Source organism: Macaca mulatta, chromosome 2 (genome assembly GCF_049350105.2).
Source record: "Macaca mulatta isolate MMU2019108-1 chromosome 2, T2T-MMU8v2.0, whole genome shotgun sequence".
Lineage (NCBI taxonomy): Eukaryota > Metazoa > Chordata > Mammalia > Primates > Cercopithecidae > Macaca > Macaca mulatta.
The window spans coordinates 146089682-146111970 of record NC_133407.1 but is presented as its reverse complement, the minus strand read 5'-3'; the positions used below and the strand labels follow the sequence as shown (position 1 = coordinate 146111970).

The 22289-nt window shown below is 35.4% G+C and overlaps 1 protein-coding gene across 2 annotated transcripts in view; it reads right to left on the bottom strand.

Moving 5' to 3' along the window:
- Positions 1-22289, bottom strand: part of GRM7 (glutamate metabotropic receptor 7) — a 902461-nt gene that overhangs the window by 445608 nt on the left and 434564 nt on the right. For both annotated transcript variants that reach the window (XM_015130351.3, XM_015130352.3), the window contains exons 3-4: positions 18749-18890; positions 11607-11761 (exon numbers count right to left, since the gene is read on the bottom strand). In XM_015130351.3, coding sequence (XP_014985837.1) covers positions 11607-11761; positions 18749-18890 — 297 coding nt within the window. The remainder of the gene's footprint in view (positions 1-11606; positions 11762-18748; positions 18891-22289) is intronic.

The window sequence follows — 22289 nt, the reverse complement described above, 5'->3', positions numbered from 1 at the left end:
CAAGTTCCTGCTTTCCTAAATGGTAAAAACAGATAAAAACTGTTTTCTTGTCCTTGTGATTAAAAAAACACACAAACAAACAAATTGCTGATGTCCTTAAAAGGGAAAAAAGGTACATTGTGGACAAGTTTCACAACAATTCGTTTTAGCAGCAGCTGATTCCAAAGATAGGACGTTTCAAAATGTTAAGATGCCTGTGATATTTTTCCCCTTTTTCTTACTTGGTTTGTAGATTTCTTCTTTTCAGATTTAGATTTTAGACTTTACCTTTAGTTGGCTCCCTTTCTTGTTCTTCTTCAACCTCTCCTCTAATAATGCCATTGTTGTTTATCCTCTACATGAATAAAATCAAGAGAGGTATTTTAAGATCTTAAATTTGTTGTTTAATCATTTTAACTTTTGTACCCATAACTTCAAGAAGCCGTAATCCCTTCTCTTTATTCCCTCACCTCTTCTTGACAGCAGTCTTTCAAGTTCTTTTTATCTACCTTGCACAGTTGTTTTTTTCCGTAGAAAATCAGAGAATTCTAGGGCTAAAAAACATTCTCAATAACCTCTTAATCCTGTCCACTCGTTTTCTATTTGACAGCACTAGAATAGACTGTCCAAAACATCTATCCATGCCTACTTAGCACTCTAGCTACTTCTTGTCACAACCAACACTGGAACTGATGTGGGTTAACTCCAGAACCAATCTGTTTTCTCTGTTCTTAGCAATACAGAGTAATTGGTGGTGATTATAGGACTACAAGTAAACTGAATCATGCTGTTAAGATAGCAAAATACCTGCCTCATTTAAGTTTCTCTTAAGTTTTTGCTCAATCTGTATGTCTCAACATGACCTCATATGCAAAATTAACTTGGTATTCTAGAGGGCAGTATTATTATTTATTCTATGTAATTATGACTTTTGTCATTGACAATGGCCTATTCTTCAGAGATACTCAAAAGTTCTATATGACTGTAGTTCTCCTTCCTTAAGGTCTGTGGTGTGCTCATATAAAAATTGGGAAGAAGTTGGTGGGAGTTCTAGAGGATGATATTCACTATAGACACATCACCCCATTCGTTTTTATATCCACTTCACCAGACTTTTTCCAATCACTAAGATGTAATAAGCCTACATTAAAAGTCACCAATGATGTAGAGACATTGTCAAGTTGAATGGTCATTTCTCACTACTTCTACCTGACTTCACAGCAGTACATGACGAAGTTGATGAAATCGCTCCAGTCTAAAAAGAGTTACATCACCTGGTTTCCAATAAATTATACTCATGTTATTTTTGTTTTCCCTTACTGGCCAGTTTGGCTTCTCTTTTTCTTCTCCTCGTGATGACAGAATATTCTAGCAAGTGTCCTTTGGTCCCCTATTTTCTATATTACTTAAATACCATCTACATTTCAATGACTCCATAAAATTGAATTTTGTTTCCAGATGTCTCCCATAAATTCCAGACTTATGTACCCAGTTGCTTACTTATTTGCCTACCTTCAGATATTGAGATACTTGGATAGATACTTGGATGTCTAATAAGTATCTCAAACTCAACATATTCAAAATTGGCATTGCTGTTTGTTCCCTTAAAACCTGCTCTAATGATAGTATTCTCCATCTCAGTTGATCATAATTCCATCTCTCTAGTATGCAAGTAAAAAACCTTGCAATCATTCTTATATGTTTTTTCCTGCTCTAAACTTCTGCTGACTTTAGCTTCAAACTATATTTTAAATCCATACATATCTCTTTATCTTCAGCATTACCACCCTGGTTCACCCTACGATCATCTCTCATTTGTTTTTTGTTGTGGTTGTTGTTGTTTCTTTGTTTTGGGGGCAATAACCTCATACCAGTCTCCTAGATATTATCCTTCTTACCCTATGTTGTATATTCAGCCTAACTGCCAATATGATCCTTTAAGTACATAAGACAGATCAGGTTATTCCTGTGCTCAAACCCTACAATGGTCTCCTAATGGAATAGCAAAGTACATGCAATTGCCTGCATGGTCCATGAGATCTGACCCTCCTATTATATCCTGACTTCGTCTCCCTCTTCCTCACTCTGCTCCAGCTCATCAGTTTCTGTTCTGTTTCTCACCCATGCCTAGTATACTCCTTCATTAGGACCCTTGCACTATTTTCTATGCCCAATACACTCTTTCCCTGATAGATACTTGGATAATTCCTTTATTTATTCAAATCACTTATCAAAAGACATCTTGATGAGAGTATCTTGATCACTGCATTTAAAATTGCAGCACCCCTGACCACTGATGATTTCCCTTTTCCTGCTCTATTTTTTCTTACTTTATAGCACTTGTCAGGTGTAATGTTAGCAAAATGGCAGAGTAGGCAGCTCTAAGCTCCTGTCCTGCCACAGAAATATTGAAAAACAAGTAGAAAGTGTCAAAACCAATTTTGTCAGAATGCTGAAAAGTCAAAGGTTTACAGCAACCAAGTGAACATTAAATCAAGAAAAAGACAAATAAGATGGGAAAGCTTTGTGACATTTTTACTTGTCTTTATCCCACCTCCTACCAAGGCTTAGCAGTAGCCCTGAGAACAGAGGTCAATGTGTCCATTGTGGGATCCTCATATAGGGTTCCAGAGGGAATAAAGATGAATTTATTCACAAATTATTCTATTTGTCTGTTCTAATTTGTCTGGGGGATACCTGAAGGATGGACAAAGTTTATTTGTTTCTTTTTCATCTAACTCAGAACTTCCCAGGTTGGAGAATAGGGAGGCATTGCTTGAAAACACTGTGAGGTGAATGAAAAACCCATAGCCACCAGGGGCAAAGGATTAGAGATGACGCATGCAATGTACAGCATTAAGCCTAGGAGAAAAAGCTGGAAAGAGTTCTTTTGAAAAATGAGGGCATTGAAAATTACCTACATATAATAGAGAATTTAGAAACCCATGTGCATGTCCAGGGCAGGATGTGCACTCAGAAAAGACCTGAGAAGACCTTAAGCTTGACCTAGGTCAGTGCAAGCAGGAAGTGAAAGATAAGGCAGAGTTATGAGGGGCCTAACTAAGGGTTGACGGAGTGTCCCAGCACAAGGCCAATCAGCAAAAACTGGGAATGATTTGTTTTGTTTTGTTGTTGTTGTTGTTGTTGTTTTGTTTTCTTTCTAATAGTCCTGACATTTAGAGAAATCTCTGACGAGACACTGGTTGAGTATAAGGTAAAAAAACAGATTTCAGTAATCACACATGACAAAGAATAAAATCTTTGCAGAAATAATTTGGAAAAGTCACTAAACAAACATGAATGTAGCCTTCAACAATCAAGAACATTACACTAAAGGGAAGGTGGAAAATCCTATTTCTAGAGCTACACATCGTAAGATTCCAATGCCAAGGATTTCACAACAGAAAAATTTAAAAACACAAATAAATAGGAAGATACAACTTATTAAAAGGGAGGAAAAATGGACAGAAACTGTCCATTAAGAAGCCCAGACACTGGACTTACTAAACAAAGAATTTCAATCAATTATCTTAAATATCTCAAAGAGCAACAGGAAACCATGGACAAAGAACTAAGGGAAAACAGGAAAAAAAGATATGACCAAAATAAAAAATATCAATAAAGAATAGAAATTACAGCTTTTACCACCTCCTATTATTGTACATAATTTACTTATTTATTGTACCTATTGATTATCATCTGTCTACTTCTGCTAGAGTGTAAATTTATAAGTTAGCAAAGATCTCTGTTTTATGGTCACCAGCAATTGACTATAGTCAGGTCTGACAGTTAACATTTGAAAGCTGGATGAATGTTATCTTCCCTATCCGACAGCCCATTACTTATAACTTTGCAATATATAGAGATGCTAATGATGATGTGATGACAGTGAAATCAATTTTTAGGGGGAGGGAGAAAGACGAGGGATACAATATCACAATGTGGATATGATAACTTAGGGAGAAAGTTGCTGCTGACATAGTTGAACTCTTGAGCACACATTATCCACACAATCAGTTCTCAATTGGGCAAGGGTCACATGAAACTCATGGTTTTAAGCTGCGAGGTATTAAATGATTTTATGGGAAAAATCTACTCAGTGTCAGATGTGCTTATTCAATGAAATCCTCCAATAATATTATTGGTGTCAAATTTCCTAGACCTGAGAAATGTTTTATCAAGACACTGGCATTCTGCTTTTCTTCTTTAGAATTAAAATTTAGGATATCAATATTTATACATTTCTAATTTCAATACAAAGGGTATTTGTTTAAAATATTAAATCTCTCTGCCTCTCTCTCTCCATTTTACAACTTTGTTGCCACTCATGATCTACAAGCTATACTGACTTCATGATTTTAAGAGCATTCATTAGTTTATATTTTCCCTTAGGGACAACTCTTGCATGGATATTTTCACATAGTTCATAATTTCTATAAAAAAGGCATGTGAAATAGCTTCACTTTATAATAGAAATTTACCAAAATAATATTTCCTGTGGTGATAAATATAGGGATATATATTAATAGTAAAGGTAACAATCTATCTTGAAGCTATCTGAACTTTCACTCTATAGTAATAAGACTTATAGTTCATATTTTTAAAAAATCATTATTTTGTAAAGCCCATTTATTCAACAGCTATTTTGTGAGAGTTCATTAATTTACAGGTATTATTCAAGTGCTGGGTATACAGAGGTGAATAAGACGGGTATTTTATTAAGAATACCTTAGGTTACATACAACAAAATAGCTTAAAAGTGCCTTAAAGATAACAGTGATTTTTCTAACATAAGAACAAATACTAATGTAGAGAATTCCAGGATTGGTTCAATAGCTTAAGTAAGCCATCATGGGCCTAGGCTTTTTGCTTTTTCCGTCTGTCTTTTCTGCCTTCCTCCGGTATTAATATTTCCTTTCTGTGAAGATGGCTACAGAAGCTCCAGTGTCCTGTCCTCACGTGATAACATTAAAAATAGGAGGACAGGCGGGGTGCGGTGGCTCACACCTGTAATCCCAGCACTTTGGGGGGCTCACACCTGTAATCCCAGCACTTTGGGGGGCTGAGGAGGGTGGATTGCCTGAGGTCAGGAGTTCGAGACCAGCCTGACCAACATGGTGAAACCCCATTTCTACTAAAAATACAAAAACTAGCTGGGCGTGGTGGCAGGCGCCTACAATCCCAGTTACTTGGGGAGGCTGAGGGAGAAGAATTGTTTGAACCCGGGAGATGGAGGTTGCAGTGAGCCGAGATCACATCACTGCATTCCAGCCTGGGTGACAGAGACTCAGAAAATAAAATAATAATAATAATAATAAATAAAAAATAAAGCAAAACAAAAACAAAAACAAAAAAACAGGAGGAGAAGGCAGGAGTTTCCCATGTGAGAAGGGTCACTGCATGCCCTGGTTTGGCTGGGACAATCACAGTTTATGGCCCTTTTACTTCTAAGGTGTTCTGGTTTGTATAAAATGTTATATAGTTGTCCTATTAACATGACTTTTTTTTTTTCTAAGGGAGGGAAATATCTCTATGAAGTTCCCTCAGATAATGTCATCATGCATCCCAATAGTCAGGATTAAGTCACCTGTTCATCCTCTAACTGCAGGGAAGGCTGGGTAAGTCAGCATTTGACATTTTAAACCAACATATTGGGAGAAGTTTTCTGCTTATCAAAAAGGCCAAGAGAATGTCAAGAACATCAGTCACAAATGACAAATCCACAGCCTCCTTGAGGTAACTGGAATTTCACCAAGCCACACTCTGCAGGAATAATCTAATAATATCACTATACCCTACCAAGCCCCAGGGACACTTTCCCACATGGCTCTTGCAGTATGTCCCCAAAGGGTGTCCACATACTTCTCTCGAATGAGTCCACTGGTTATCTCCCTTCCTTTTGAGGAACTGCTTTCTTCCCCTGGGATCTTCTGGCCACAGTAGCACTGCCAAGACATTGCCAAGTAGCATGTTTTCTACTGAACCTGGAAGCCCCTCCTTTGCACTGCTGCCAAGACACCACATATGGTGTCAAAGCTGTTCAGACATCTGTGGCAAGGTAGGGGACAGGGCATCTCTCATCATTGATTGCCCTCTGTTAGAAAGTTCCAAAGCACTGCTACTAGTGTCCTAAATGCTACCAAAGATTTCCATTAAACAGAGCTGGAGGGAGATAGGACTTGAGATTTATCAATATTCAGCTCTCCTTTATTTTCATAAACAAACTCCTTGAAAAGAAAATTTGCTATGACTTTGTTATTGGTTAATGATAGAGGAGGAGAAATCATGGACATTTCTTATAGGCAAAGGTATTTGTGAGTAGTGTATGTGAATCTACTATTCTCTTTCCAAAGCTGTACAGTGGTGAAAGAAGAATGTGTTGAAGCTGGGTGCAGTGGCACATGCCTGTAATCCTAACAATTTGGGAAGCTGAGGTGGGTGGATGACTTGAGGTCAGGAGTTCAAGCATAGCCTGGCCAACATGGTAAAATCCTGTCTCTTCTAAAAATACAAAAATTAGCCAAGTGTCGTGACATGCCTGCAGTTCCAGCTACTCATGGAGGCTGAGGCAGGAGAATCACTTAAACTCGAGAGGCGGAAGTTGCAATGAGCCAAGACTGCACCACTGCATTCCAGCTTGGGTGACAGAGCGAGACTCCATCTCAAAAAAAAAAAAAAAAATATATTGAAACACAAGTGCCATAAGATTGAGATGGCCTAGATTTTGGAACAAATACAGGGAGGATAAATGCCCTGGGAAGTCTCCTAGAACCACAGAAGACTTTACCTGGGTGAGAAATATTCACGCATTCTGTTAGTCCATTGAGAGCCTATCTGTTGCCACCATGTAGCTTAGCCTATCAGACTGAGATCCTTTCTTATGTATGGTCTGTCTGCCTGTTCCCTGTGGGATTTCACTTGTGAGTCCAATGGATGCTGGCCTTGGAAGAGGGAAGTTTGTCTTTTCCTTTTGACAATGAAAACTTACTTATTGGGTCTGGCTCATTTTATCATTCTTCCTGTAGAAGAAGTTCTCTCTCAAAGCTCTTCTCAATTCTCAATTAGATTTCTGGAGAATGACCACATAGTTCATCAACATTTCCCAGGTATATTTGAATCTATCTTTTTTAAAAAGCTTTTTCTCTTTACTATTTTATTCTTGACCCCTAGGACTTGTTCATAAAGGATAAATATATCATTTAGATCCTACTTAATAACCTTGATGTATACAAAGAGTTACTAATTATATGTGACAGATGCTTCAAAGTGGAATCGACACAGCATGCCTGAAGGGATGAGATGTGGAACAAGGCTGACATGATGAGGGAAGGAAAGCAGGGAAGGGTAGATGAGATGTATAATGAGGCTCGGAGAATGCAGAGATCTCATGAGAGAGGGATAAGGGAAGGGAGAAAAAAGAGAGTGGCAATGATGCAGAATCAATGGCACTTGGATAGGATATAACTCAGAAACCATAAAAAGTTGAACAAAAGGCCCTGAAGAAGTCTTCAGCCATGTTTTCAAGTAGTTTTGGTTCAACCATATTTTTTCAAGTAGTTGCACTAGACAGAAATTCACTCTGCCACAAATAGCAGGAGTGTAGGTTTGTCATGTAGTATCTCACCACTCTCTTATCAAACAAGGTGATAGGGCCAAAAGGCATATGCATTGTTTAGAAGCAACACTGTGGTTCAAGGCAATATTTTCTTTTTTTTTTCTCATTCACCCAGAAAAACCCTGTGACACAGGTGGACCATTGCAGGTAATCAAGGGAAGCTAAAGTAGGGCATATCTAAATTGGAGCCAGAAATATTTTAGTTCAGATCTTCACAGCTTTGATCTTTCCAGTTTTAGGAAAAATAAAAAATTCATTCAATCATAAAGTAAAAATCATTACTATTTTAAAAAAAGCTAGCTCTTTAATGCTGGGTCCAGGGTATTTTTTGTCTACTCCTATATACATTGCAGATTTAACTCATGAACCAAGCTGTTCTACAGTCCCATTTGAAAATCATCACCAATTGTAAGAGTCATTATAGTTAGCTTTGAAAATCTACCCTTCATTATACTAGCTTCCTAGTGTTAATGAGTATGGAAGAAATGAAAAGATGCTGGTCCATGACCCTTGTTGGCCATAATTAGAGGATGCCTAGGACAGCCTACTCTCAGAGAAGCAGAGCACTTTGGAGGATGAAGAGTTGAAGGCGATGTGGGCCATTAGTACTCTGCAGATTCCTTGGAGGCTGGAGAGGATTATTAAGAGTCTAGTTAATGGGGCAACACATGAGTGAGGAAATGCCAGGGATTCCTTGGCTCATCAGACAATGCAGACAAACTAAAAATTACAGAAGTGTTTTGGCTCAGGAGCTGGAGGAGTGCTGCCAAGTTCTAGAGACATTCCCCAGATTTCCCATAAACACTGGGCAGCCAGCGGGACCGCAGCCACCCCTCCAGGAAACTGGATCTTTTCATCATTAAATCGAAAGGGGGAAAATTACACCTTTGTTTAAGAAACATTGAAGTTCCCTTTTTCCATAAATGGAGAATAAGTACAGATAGAAGAGAAAGGCCACTTTCAAAGACGCAATAAATCTGCCAACATTTTGGTCTCACACAATTTCTGGTTATTTTGATGCATACTCAGAAAAATGCCAGCCAAAAATCCAGATGTTTGCTGAACATAGTCATGACATGGATCTAAAGGGGGAAAAAAAAGGTAGATTGCTGATCAGCTTTTCCCTTACATCTGAGGGTATAGCATTATACAATACAGTCAAAGATACAGGAATGTAGCAGTATCATGAATATTTGAAAAATAAGCCCAGCATAATTCCATGTAAACATCTGCAAAACAGGAAAAAGATAAAAAGAAACAGACAAGAAAACAAGCAAATGACTGTAGGGAAGGATAGGAAAACTTACTTGCCCACACAGGCTATACTCCATTTATAGTTTTATTTTAGATATTTCACAGTTTTGTCCAGAAGCTTTAGCACAACTGAATGCATTTCGTCTTCTTTTTATTTTTTTATTTTTACTTTCATAGAAGTGACACTGTAAATGCATAGCCACTATCTTAATGTTCTGTCTGCTATGAAAGTGAACAAAACTTGGTTGCTCTTTATAAGAAATGCACCTAGGCAATATGGCCAGATGGAAGCCACACCATTTTTGTACATGGCCACAAAAAAATCTTTACTCTTCTCTGGGTGAGATTAGAAAATTTCATATGAACTGTTGCGATTCCATCACATTCTAATATTGTTTTTCTTAACATTGCTCTCTAATTTCATTGTTTGGAATCTTAATTTTTATTTTGCTAGTTCATGATGCTGTTCCTTGATTTTGTAAAGTTGTTTATTTCTATATCTACATGAAAATAGTATTTTCTCTCAATAATTTATAAAACCTTTGAGATAACCCAGTAAGTTCTCCAAAATGTCAGGCATCAGGGGTTAATGGTCATGGAATATGTGCATTGTGTCTACATGGCATCTACAGCCTAGGAAGAGAGGACTTCAGTTGAAGCCCTGAAAGTTCTTCCTTTGCCTTGAATATCACCCAACGCTTGCCCTTCACCCCTCCTTACAGTCACCCGAGTGAGCTTGTAATCCTTCCAACGCCCCCACAATCACATCTGACACACTCAGATGCTCTTCAGATTTTCAGCATAAAGCACAAACTCCTTAGTATAGTTTTCAAGACCCTTTGCAATGCAACTTCTGGCCCACTTTCAAATAGATTTTGTGCCAGGTCCTTATAAGATCTGGGATTCCTCCATCCCTCCAGATACATAATCACTTAAGAATGTGTTTGAGCACCTACAACTTTCAGCAAAGAGCCACGTGCTGGGGTAAGATGGTGCATAATAGAGACATTTCTAGACAGAGACAAGTCAACAGTAGGAGTTCCAACAGTAGGAGATTTGTGGGATGCCATAGAAGGAATGGAAGGGGCTTCTAACCCAGGCTTGGTTGGGGTGAGATGGTCACAGATCACTCCCATGAAAAATTAACATCTAAGATGAGATCCCCAAAATAAATAGAAGTCAATCAGCCCAACAGTGTAGCAACGATTAGTACTCTAAAAGAGGAAAAGGTCTCCCCAGTGTCTTGTAAATAGGAACATTCTTAAAGAACTGGAAGGATTTCAAGAAGGCAGGAGTGCAGGATAGTGCTGCAGAATGAATTATTTGTATATTCCCCAATGTGTTCTGTTCCTTCATTTCTCTGCATCTCCCACGGAACTTTTGTCCCAGTTATCACTTCTTGCATCCAAGGATATCTTCCCCAACTACATCACCACCCTAGGAAAGCCTCCATGGTAACTCTCTCTTTGTGCCCTCCATACTGTACTCACAATGGTTCCCATGTAGTCTCTGCTTGTTCTGACACCTGCACTCAGGTCTGTGTGCTTTGAGGGTGAGAATTTTGAGTCCTCATCTTTTGTTTTCCTGACTCCTAGCACTGAGCAAGGCACAGAGAAGATACACAGCTTTTCCACAGCAAGGAGTGGAGAAGGTTAAAATATTGTCCTTTATTCTTGCAACTCATCTGCAAATGCATTGCTCTGGGTTGTAAGATAGGCAACCTTTTCTGGATATGTATTGGGGAATGAAATTAATTCAAAGCCTCCCAGTGAAAACATGGGTGACTCATGGGATCTTTATCTTCTCCAGATAACAGAAAGGAAACAGTGACAACCACAACCTGATTTGTCTAAAAAGCCTACACAGAACATGCAGCCTTCTGAGAAGAATAATTAATTAGATTTCAGTGGAGAGAGAATAGAAAATGCAAATATTTGATCCCTTTTTGAGTGAGAGGATAGAGTTCTTTTTAATGTGCAAAGCATGTTTTGGAGAATCTTTGGAGACATGGCGCATCAGAAAAGCAACACAAAGCAGGCTATCAGCAGAGGAGTCCCTTTTTCTTTACACAGTGTCTACTTTTAGAAATAACTTTTCTTTCCAAATTAAAGAATAACAATCAGCAAATTTTGTTAGATTACAGGGTGGCAACAGACACCCTTTCCTACTTCTGTCTCTCTAAGTATCTTTGCAGTAGCAAGGAAGGCATAGAAAGAGGCATAAATTTAGAAAGGCAAGAAGACAGAATGAAAACAAAAGCGACCTAGGAAGGTGAGGGGAGGCTGGTGCCTGAGAGAGGTGGTGTACTGCATTACAGCCTCCCTGAGCTGGAAGGGACCCTGACAGTTAAGGGGGGAAAAGGATTCTGTTGTTCTTCTGCTAAGGAAATAATGGATGCATTGCAAAGAGAAAGTGTTCTCTTGGAAAACGTAGCTCACTTATACACACTTGGATGTGTTATTATTTTACTTATTAACGATAACGCTCTCCTCTCAGAAAGCTCCCGTGGCATGAATGAAAAAGAAAGAATGTTTGCTAATCATGATATTATGAAAATAATATGAACTCCTCAAAAGAGGAATTTCAACTAAAAGAACAAACCAGGTGTGTGGCCTCATTTGTATTTCATGGCTATAAGTTTGAAACAACCCCACATGAGTTTGGTAAAAAACCCAAACCCTCAAAAAATCACATGCTTGGACCTTCAGCATGGCACCAGAACCTCTCTCAGCAAACCTACTGCTGATTAAACCCATACCTTCCACCGTGGCTCGCTTGGGCTGAATGGTGATGGCTCCTTCTGCGATATCTTCATGCTGGTGCAGTGGGTTTATTTTGGATCCCCAGCTGTCTGATCCCACCCAAAGAAAATGGCCAACTTGGTCAGCTCTTTTGGCTGCTGCAAGGATCTGCCTGTGGAAAGAAATATGGAAGGTTATGTTAATGATAAAGAACATCAGCTGAATCCATGTATATTAACAGTCAGCAAAAAGAAAGGTACTATTATTTCTCAAAAAGTAAATAATTGCAAAAGACATGATAAAGAATTTATATCCCTAATATATAAAGATATTTTGTAAATCAATAATAAAAAAAGATAAAGCATCTTGAGAAACATGATCAAGTAATAGTAAACGTTAAAAGATAAAAAGAGAACTACAAATGTCCAGTAAGGTAAAGACACATATTTACATATGTTAGAAATGATGGAAATGCAAGTTAGACCAAGGTACCAAATTCATTTCTCATATTGGCCAAAATGTTTGCTTTAAGAGTTTTGGCTTGGGACTGGAGAAATGAGCACTCTCATTTACTGCTGATGGTATATATTATCTCTGAAAATCAATATGATTATGAATTAAACACGTTATTTATTTAAATAAACAGAACTCCATGTTAAACATGAAAAATTTATAACTTGTGTATGATTGAAAATATTATATATACATATCAGGACAATGAGGGCAAATAAAAGAAAAAAGGGAAATAGTTATTAATGAAAAAGTTATTGCAATAGTATTTTTGGAAGAGGGGATTGAGGATTAATGAGATGTAATTCCATTTGTAGAACAGAAAAAGCTACAAATGAAGCCCCTTTGGTGGGTAAGACCGCAGGGTAAGGGGTTTGTCTGTCTCTCGAGACTTGGGAGTATCAGGTACTACAGAGCTACAGGGCAAAATGCAGGAACATTGGGTGAAAGATTGTAAATAAGGTGACAAAGGCCAGTTCTATTTCTTTTTCTTCCAGGCAGGAAATGACAGTTTTCTTAAAAAAAAAAAAAAAAAAAAAAAGGCAGCATAGGGAATAGGTTCTGATATTGTAAACACCAAAATGGTAAAAAGTGGATAAGAGATGGTGTGTTAAACCTGGAGATGGGGCTGGGAGGGAAATGACTAAGTCAGTATAATAGAAATTGAAATGTTAAGACACTCTAGGAATCTTAAACTTCTGCTCACAAAATGCTGGGAACTAGGGGTATGTTACCCCAAATAGAAAACAATTTTTCTGTAAAAATCTGATGCGTATCAGAAAGTAGACTCTCGATATTGTTATAAAGAAGTCCTCTAATGGAATGGTCAGTCTGACTCCCTGGCAACCCCATCAGTTGTCATGCACTGCCCATGGGCACAGAACTTTTTACTGCCTTACTCATATGTGAATTGCCAGAAGACACTCATTATTGAGGAAAATCTCCATGGTCAAATAGAAAAATTAACAAGGAAAAGGAAATGTGTCGGGTGGAGCAGAGATAACATACGGAAAAAAACCAAAGTAATAAACACATTTAAATGAGAATGATCATATCTGTAATCAAGAACAAGATAATAAGGAAAAAAAAACAAGAAACAGCTCTTATTAAAAATATGAAATGAAAATTACATTAGCATAAAGTGCAGAAAATTCTCTAGAAAGCAAAACAACAAAAAGTTGGAAAATAAATAAGAAGAAATAAAATTATTTTTCCTCTTATCAATAATCAACCCAGGAAGACCTATATCCAGCTAACATTTAGAGAACAAAAAATGTACAGAGAAAATAGAGTAAATCTTTAAATATAATTTTTAATAAATAAAAATCCAAAAAATTGAAAATACAAGTTTTCAAATTTAAAAACCCAGCTGCATAATGGGAGGAAAATCAAGCATGTCATGAAATATAAGATCCCTGGAAATAATGAGAATGTTTTAAAAGCTCTTCAAGAGAAAATGAGAAGACATGAAAAAAAATAAGAAATGATATTATTAACCTCTCAAGAGGCCGGAAAAAAAAAAAAAAAAAAAAAAAAAAGATGGATGATGGCACAATGGCTTCAAAATTCTGACAAAAAGACTTTAAAATGTTAATATTTAACACACAAAGAATCCCAACACAAATAGAATTTGCATATTTGTTCAGTAGCTCTTTTAGATTTTTCCATCCACAATTAGAACCCTAAATTCCCTATAAGTTAAGAGTTCTGCAACTCATTAGTCACCACAGCTATTTGTGGTAAATCACTTCTTTACTAGGTATGATGCATTTATTAATAAAAATAAATATGACGCCACACGCTACCACCCTAACTACTAATTAAGGGTAGAGGCAGAATGAGAACATTTTTATACATAAAAAACATGAACAAGTTTTCCCTTACTCTTTTTTTAAAAAAAAAAAAAAAAAGCTACAGGATATGCTTCAGCAAAATGAGGAAATAAATCAAGAATAAAATTCAGTTAGGGTCCAGAAAAAAAGGAAGTGGTAAAACAAAGAGATTGAGAAGAAGAAACTCTTCAAATGATAATAACTGATCAAGATTGAAACAGAATGATGGAGATTTCAGGAAGGAAGTATTCAGGAAAAACAAGGCAACTCAGATAATCTTATATATGAATATACGGAGAAAAGTGAAAGGCCTAAAACAACAATAGAAAAAATATTAAAGATAACCATCAAAGTATGAAGATTGTCATATTAACTTCAAAAAACAACAAAATGTTTTCCAGAAAAACAACTACCATAGAAAACATACTTGATGCTGTAGTGCATCATATTTATATCATCACAGTAATGTAAATACTGATTTTTGTTAAATTAAAACCTGATAGAATATTGACTATAGAAATAAGTTATATTTAACATAAGAATTAGATATTTAAAATTAATAATTCAAAAATTGCAACATGTACACATTATGCAGATAAAACCAGAAGAAACAGTTCAAAGAGTTAAAGTAACTGCCGAAAGAGAACAGAACCAGAAAGTATAGTGAGACGGAACAGGAGACTAATGTTTTGCATCAAAAGTACTTTAGTCATAGTTTGGTTTTTTAATGTATTATTTTCATAAAAATAGATCAAATATTTATGCTTTTGGCCTAGAGATACCACTTTGATAACGTATCCAAAATGATCAAATATGCTGTCAAAATGTTTGTTCATTACTGGGTTAACCTACATACAGAGCAATGGGAAACTGGTTTAAAAAAAAAAAAAGGATGAATTCTAGAGCAATTACAAATGTACTTAGTTTGATTTCCACAAGGTATCAAACTAGATACTACACATTAAAAAAGAAAATTAAAATGAAACACATGATAAAATATCTAATTCTCACAAAATAAAAGCTGGCCAAAAATTGCTTGTATGTGTGTATATATGCATAGTTAAAAGCATAGAATCATATCAAGGCACAAAAAATATAGAATGACATACAATTTTTATTAACAAGTTTGGGGAGGTGCTGATGAAGTTTGAAGAGGATAAGAAAGGTAGGGATAAGCCAAGTAAAACAGGAAAAGAAAGTCAAAACTGATACAAACACAAAAGTATGTTCAGTTTAATATATTAACATAAAATGTGGAGGTTATAAGAATATAATTAAAGCATTTAAAAGTACTTGTGATATGAAATGATTAATCTATAATATGAATTGCAAAAAATGACAAAATTCTATGTGATCTTTATTCTGTTGGAGAAAATTTGTGTATGTATAAAAAAACTTATTGCAAAAATTAAACTAGAAATTTATTTGTAATTATCTCTGAGTGTTGGAATTGCAGATTTTATAGAAGATTATTTAAAATTATTGTTTGTGATTATTCTCCTTAACCTTTAATTTTTCTAGCAGATTGGGGGCAAAGTAAAATGTAACAGTTCCTTTTATAAAATAAATAAATAAATAAATAAAATCTTTATTTCCCAGTGGATTTACAGTGAGCATGTGTTCCTTTTATAATCAGAATAAATTATTTCAGAAAAAGAATCCACTCTTGTCTAAAATCCAAATTATCAATAACCATGACTGATTTAGCACTTAGCTTTAAAATCTAGATATTAATATCTTCTCACTGCTATCCCTCTGACAAAGTATTTGAAGTTAATGTTCCAAGAAACCTCAAATTTTCCCATCTACAATGTAAATCTTCTGAAGAAAGAAATAATGTAACATTACGGGTTATCAGTACAATTCAGACACTGTGTTTAAGATGACGTTTTAGAAGAAATTTTTATATGCTGTTGGCTTTTAGTACTGTGCTCAAGAATAATTATTGTCATCCCTATTATGAATGACAATATATAATAATGTTTAACACACAAGTCTAATGCAAAAAGAATGGGCATAATTATTGAATATCTTATATACAGTTTACATCCAAATATGAAAAACTCACACTACTTGCAAGTCAAGAGTATTATAACCAATTAGTTACCAGAACTATTTGCCGTACATCTTTTATGTGCCTTGTGCAATCTATTTAAAAATAAACATGAGGCCGTATCTTACCAATGTATTACATATTTAGCAAAAGTGTCAAATAGGTGTTAAAAGGACTTATAAGATTAATAAGAAGGGTATTAGCAGATTTTTTTTTTAAGTACCGGAACAGAAAGACTAATATTATGAAAACAAAATCTCATAGATACCTAAAATACAAAGTGAGCGAAAAATGCCATAAGATAATTTTGTAAGGAGAGAAATAATACATTTAAGGGATGATCAGAATCGGGATCAGTTCTCCCAAACTGGAGAATGGAATGCTTGAAATAGACCTTGAAGAAGAGACATAAGTTAGACAGATAAAGAGAGAAAAAACATCATGAGCAAAGACCATGATGGAGAAGTAATCAGAACAAATCGGAGGGTCAGAGTTATGCATTTTGGATGGAGAACTGGATGAATGTCGATGAGTCCTAAACTGTGAAAATAAGCTCACATATTAAATCACCACGAAGTTCAGGAAAAAAAGAAGCTTACTGTTAAATTATTAAATATGAAGCATTAGGTTAGGAATTTCACTCACTTGTTCAACGCCATTTATTGAGCTTCTACTATGTCCTGAGCCTCTGAGTTATTGAGAATACAAAAGCAAGTTGAAAGAGGCATCATTTCTGCCCAAATGTTTACAAACTAGTGAAGAATACAGACATTAATTAATCCAACAATAAAAATGACACCATTCACATAACAATGAAACTGAGTTAGTACGAAGAATTTTCCAAAGTGATACTGATCAGATAAATCTTCCCTGAGAGGACAGCACTAGAGATAGCATTGAGTTGATGAAGCAGGGAAGGAAACATGGGCCAGAGAGGGTGAAAGAATGCATGCAGAATTGGGAGGGAGATCATACCACAGCAATGTGCCTTCAGTAGCAAAATGTGAGGGAATTTGGAGTAGAATAAGACTAGAAAGGTGAAATAGCCAGATCACCCGAAAAAGAACTCTAAAAGGATGTTGATTTTATTGGTAGGAGACTTGAGGCCCAAATAACCTGGAAGGCAGTGGGAGGAACTTGCCCAAGGTCAGACAGTGCTCATTATCTAAGGAGCAAATAAACCTCATTTGAAACTTCAAAACTCTTTCCATTTAACAGCCCTGCCACCACACCTGTGGTCAGAGCTTTATACTAGGAGATGGATGGATTCAGGGGCAGGGTCCAGAATACACAAAGCAGGGAGAGAGACAGGTTGGAGACACTGGTGGTAAAGACACTGAAAAATCCAAGCAGGAATTTAAGGGTCCAGGCCATTAAACCTTTACCCTGAATAAAAGATATTCACCTCAAAGTCAATGATATATTATTTTGAACTATTAGATAGACGAAGATTTAAAACACACACAAATAACTCTTTCACATCAATGGACATATAAATTGGCATGACTCCTCTGGGAGACAATATTTATATATTTTTAAGAAGGGACATACCTTTGTCTTAGAAATTTTTTAATAGAAATGTATTTTATAAATATTTATGATATCTACATAAAGCATATTTGCATGTTATGTTTTATTGCATTACAAATTTATATATTGCATAATACATTCTAGATTAACATATTTTTCTATTTATATTTATACACACAGATTTGTGCAAAAGGAAGTTAATTGCAGCATTATTTATAATTTCAATAGTCTGTAATCCAAATTAAATGTCAATCAGGGAGCAGTTAGATAAATTACAGTACCTATGTAAAATGAAATTCTGCCTGGCTATTGAAAAGACTGAATAGATGTATAGGTACTGATATTCAGTGATCTCCATGATAAAACGATAAACAAAATACTGAACAGGAATACACATAATATGCTACCATTTGTGTAAAAACAAGCAGCACATCCCTCTAGCATATATACAGAATGTCTCCACAAGGATATATAAGAAACTTTTAATTAGCTATTGTACCTGGAGAGAACTTGTTAGCTGTGGGACAAGATGGAAATTATACCTTTATTTTAAATTTTCTAATCAGGTTTGTTTACTGTTTATTCTAAAAATAAAGATTATAAAAGCAAATATTCTAAAAATTCTAAAAATGAGGACTGTGGACCAGGTTGGTTCGTGATCAGAAAAAAAAGCAAGAGACATTTACATTGTGGAAACAAGTCAAAGCTTGCTTGTACGTGGCTTGGCCAAAAATACAAGGAACCAGGACAAAAGGAAAGTCAAGATTACAAGCAGATTTTTGAGTCCAAGAAGGATCAAGGTCTGAAAAGAAAAAAGAAAAAGTGGATTGGAGAATGTAGAGGTAGGACAAATTTTTGATTTGAACATAGTGAAGTTAAAGCACTAGCGATAAAACCAGAATGTTAAGACATTTTCTTTTACATTAAGAGAACCATTCTTTGGATAAAAGTCTGTTATTAATATATTTGGAAAAAATGTTAAATAAAACACCTTTAAAACATCTAGAGTTTTCTGTTTTTACAAATAATTGAATACTTATTTTGCTAACAGAGGGAAAATACGTGACCATACCATGCTACTACTATATGTGTCGGGGTAGAGGCAAGCACAGACTTTGCCGCTGTATGATTACAGCTTTGATCTTATGCTATCTTTTCCTGTCACAGCCAGCAGCCTCATCTTTATCCTAAAGTTGCAACATGCATATTAACAAATGTCACCAGTTATTCTTACTTTATATCCTCGTCGTTGGCAAAAATCACGACGGCCCTGGAGTTGGGGGTGTCCAGGAGTTGTTTGATAATTCTATCAAAGTCAATGGTCCTGTCTTTGCGTTCCTGGGGGATTCTCACGGACTGGGCAATGCAGAGTCCACCTGTTTAAGAAAAGAAAACATAGTGTCAAGAATGCTTCCACAGGGATGTCAAAGCAGCCAAGGAAGGTAGATGAGGAGATTCTGAATCCTGGATACACAATACTTCCTTGATGCTGTTGCTAAGCGAGGATGGCATAAGACATCATGCTGAGTCCTGAGATGTTGTTCATACCTAATGCACTTTCCATGGTATTGCATGACATTCTCCTTATAGTACACTTACAAATATCTAATGATTCCCAGCAATACCAATGATATTACTTCAGAGGAGGCAGGTTTAGGTAGGAAGAAAAAGTGGCTAGGTTGAAGAAGGTTTTTGAATTGAATGCAATACCCCTTACTAACACTACAAAAAGGAAACTACAATAAAGAAATTGGAACAGGTAAAGTTCTGTGTATCTGTGACTTTTGTGGTGTTTGCATTCCCAGAATTTTTTTTCCCTTTTCACCCATCTCTATTTTTAAAGATCAATTCCAGTGGAATAAATGGAATAAACTAAAATCAAGAACACCAACTACAGTAAATCATGGTAACAAACACTTATTGACAACATACTATGTGCCCAAGTCATCAAGTGTTTTACAGATGTTATCTCATTTAGTCTTCTCAAAAATCTGATAAAGTATTTAATATTGCTCATTTTATGTTAGGGAAAGGGAGGAATAGAGATGTGTTAACTCCAAACTTGTCAGAGCCAGTATGGTATTCACTGGCATTATGAATTTCAAGATGGAGAAATACTCATCAGTTTACTAAGCAATGTGTGTACATCTTACTTCCCTGCTTCTTGCTTAGCAGCTGCTCCTCAATCTAGCATTTTATAAAACACACTTAAAAGCCAGTATCGATGAAAAGGATGGAGGAAATATTTATAGAAAAACCCTAATGGCCATGCAAGGGGCACAAGATCCAGGGACAGAGACAGGTAAAAAACCTTACTCTAATGTGTAATGTGTTTAGGAGATATTTGTAATCAATAAGCTCAAACCTAGAACATGGACAACTGGGTGGAAGCTTCTAGACTTCCACAAACATGGACAAATATAAAATCAAATACAAAATTAAGCCTTCATTACACTGGAATCCCAATTAGTGTTAGCTCACTCCAAGCGGCTCTCAACTTTCAGCATACATGGAATCACCTGTGGTCCTTCTTTAACATATAAACACCCAACAAAACTATCAATCATCTTGACCTAACTGACAACCCACACAACAGAAACGCACTTATTCTTTTCAAGCACAAATGCAACATTTATTAAGACAGACCATACTTTGAGCCATACAAAAAACATTTTTAAAGCATAGAAATAATACAAAGTATTTTCTCAGAGTATAACAGAATCAAAGTAGAAATCAATAACAGAAAGATAACAGGAATATCTCCAAACACTTGGAAATTAAACAATATACTACAAAATAACCCATGGGTCAAAGAGAAGTGTCAAGGTAAATTTAAAAATATTTTGAGCTAAATATAAATGAAAGTACAATATATCAAAATTTGTAAGTTACAGCTAAAGCAGTGTTTAGATAGAAACATGGCATTATGTTTATATTAGAAAAGAAGAAACATCTAAAATCAGCAACCTAAACTTTCACTTTAAGAGAAAATAACTGAGTAAATACCAAAGGAAAAAAAAAAAAAAAAAAACAGAAAGGACATAATAAAAGGTAAAGCAAAAAAATCAATGAGTTTAAAAACAGAAATATAACAGAGAAAAACAATGAAATCAAAAGCTGCATTTTTAGCAGAGCATGATTGTGAAAACCTACAGATTCGCTACTCAGGAGACTGAGGAGGGAGAGTCACTTAAGCCCAGGAGTTGGAGACCAGTCTGGGCAACATAGCAAGATCCCAGCTCTTTTATTATTATTTTTTAAGTTGCTTTTTTTCAAAATATAAATAAAATTGATAGATATGAAATGCAGACTGAGACAAAAATGGAGAACTAACAAATGACCCTATTTAGGAATGAAAGAAGGGTAACCCTGATGATCTCATGGATATCCAAACACAATATGAGGATATTAGTAATAACTCTACATCAATAAGTTCAGCTATGTAAATGATATGAAAGAATTCCTTGAAAGATACAAAGTACCAAAACTGAATGCATAATAATCTGAATAGTCCTATGTAAATTAAAAATGCCAAATTCGTCATTTAAAAATCTTTCAGAAAATAAAGATTCAGGCTCAGATGGTTTAACTGATGAATTCTATCAGTGAATGAATACATAAAACATAATCTACACAATCTCTTCCAGAGAATGGAAGAAGAGAGAACATAACTCATTTTATGAGATCAGTATTACCTAATACCTAAACCAGGAAAAGACATTACTAAACAAAAATTACCAAAAAAAAAGCAATACAGACAATATTACTTGGAACATATTTGCAAATATTCTTAAAAATATTTTAACTAAACAAATCCAACACATTTTTAAAAAGATTAAGACTGAGTGGGTTTTATTCAAAGAACAAAAGGCTAATTAATTATTTGAAAAATCAATCATTATTTACATATTGTCAGACTAAGAAAAAACATGAGCACCTTAATACATGCAGAGAAAGTACTTAACAAAATTATCTCTATATATATTTATAATAACAATAATAAACTCTGTAAACTAGAATTAGAAGATAATTTCTTTAGCCCAAGAATAGGCATCTACAAAAAGCCTACAGCTAGCGTCACATTTAATAGTAAGACACCACAAGGCAAGTTGCCCTATCCTGTTCAATACTGTACTATAAACTCTTGCCAAAATGAGGGGGGAAAAAGAAACAAACTATATACATGTTTCAAAGGAAAAAGTAAAATCAGTTCTATTTACATATGACATAGAAATCCCCCACTCCCCAAAAAAAAACTATCAAAAAATCTCCTGGAATAAGTTCCTTAAACGAGGTTGCAGGATATGAAACTCAATAAGCAACAGTGAATCATGTATCAGCAAGGAACTACTGGAATTTTACATTGAAACACAATGCCATTTAATAGTATCACCAAAAAACAAGTCCTACTTAGGCAACAAAATATGTACAAGGTCCGTGTGCTGAAAACTATAAAACATGGCTAAAATATATTTTTAAACATGTAAGTAAATTCTTCCCAAATCTATCTATAGATTCAATGCTATCTATATCAAACTTTCCGTAAATATTTTTTTTTATTTTTGTAGATTTCAACATCTAACAACATTTATATGGAAGGGCAAAGGAAATGGAATAGTCAAAACAATTCTGAAAAATAAAAAAATTGGAGACTCACACCACCTAAGTTTAAGACTTACTTTGAAGCTACAGGAATCAAGCAGTGTATAATGTTGGTAAAAAGTATTGATAGTTGAACAAAGGGAAGAAAATACAGCCTCAGAAGTACGCCAACA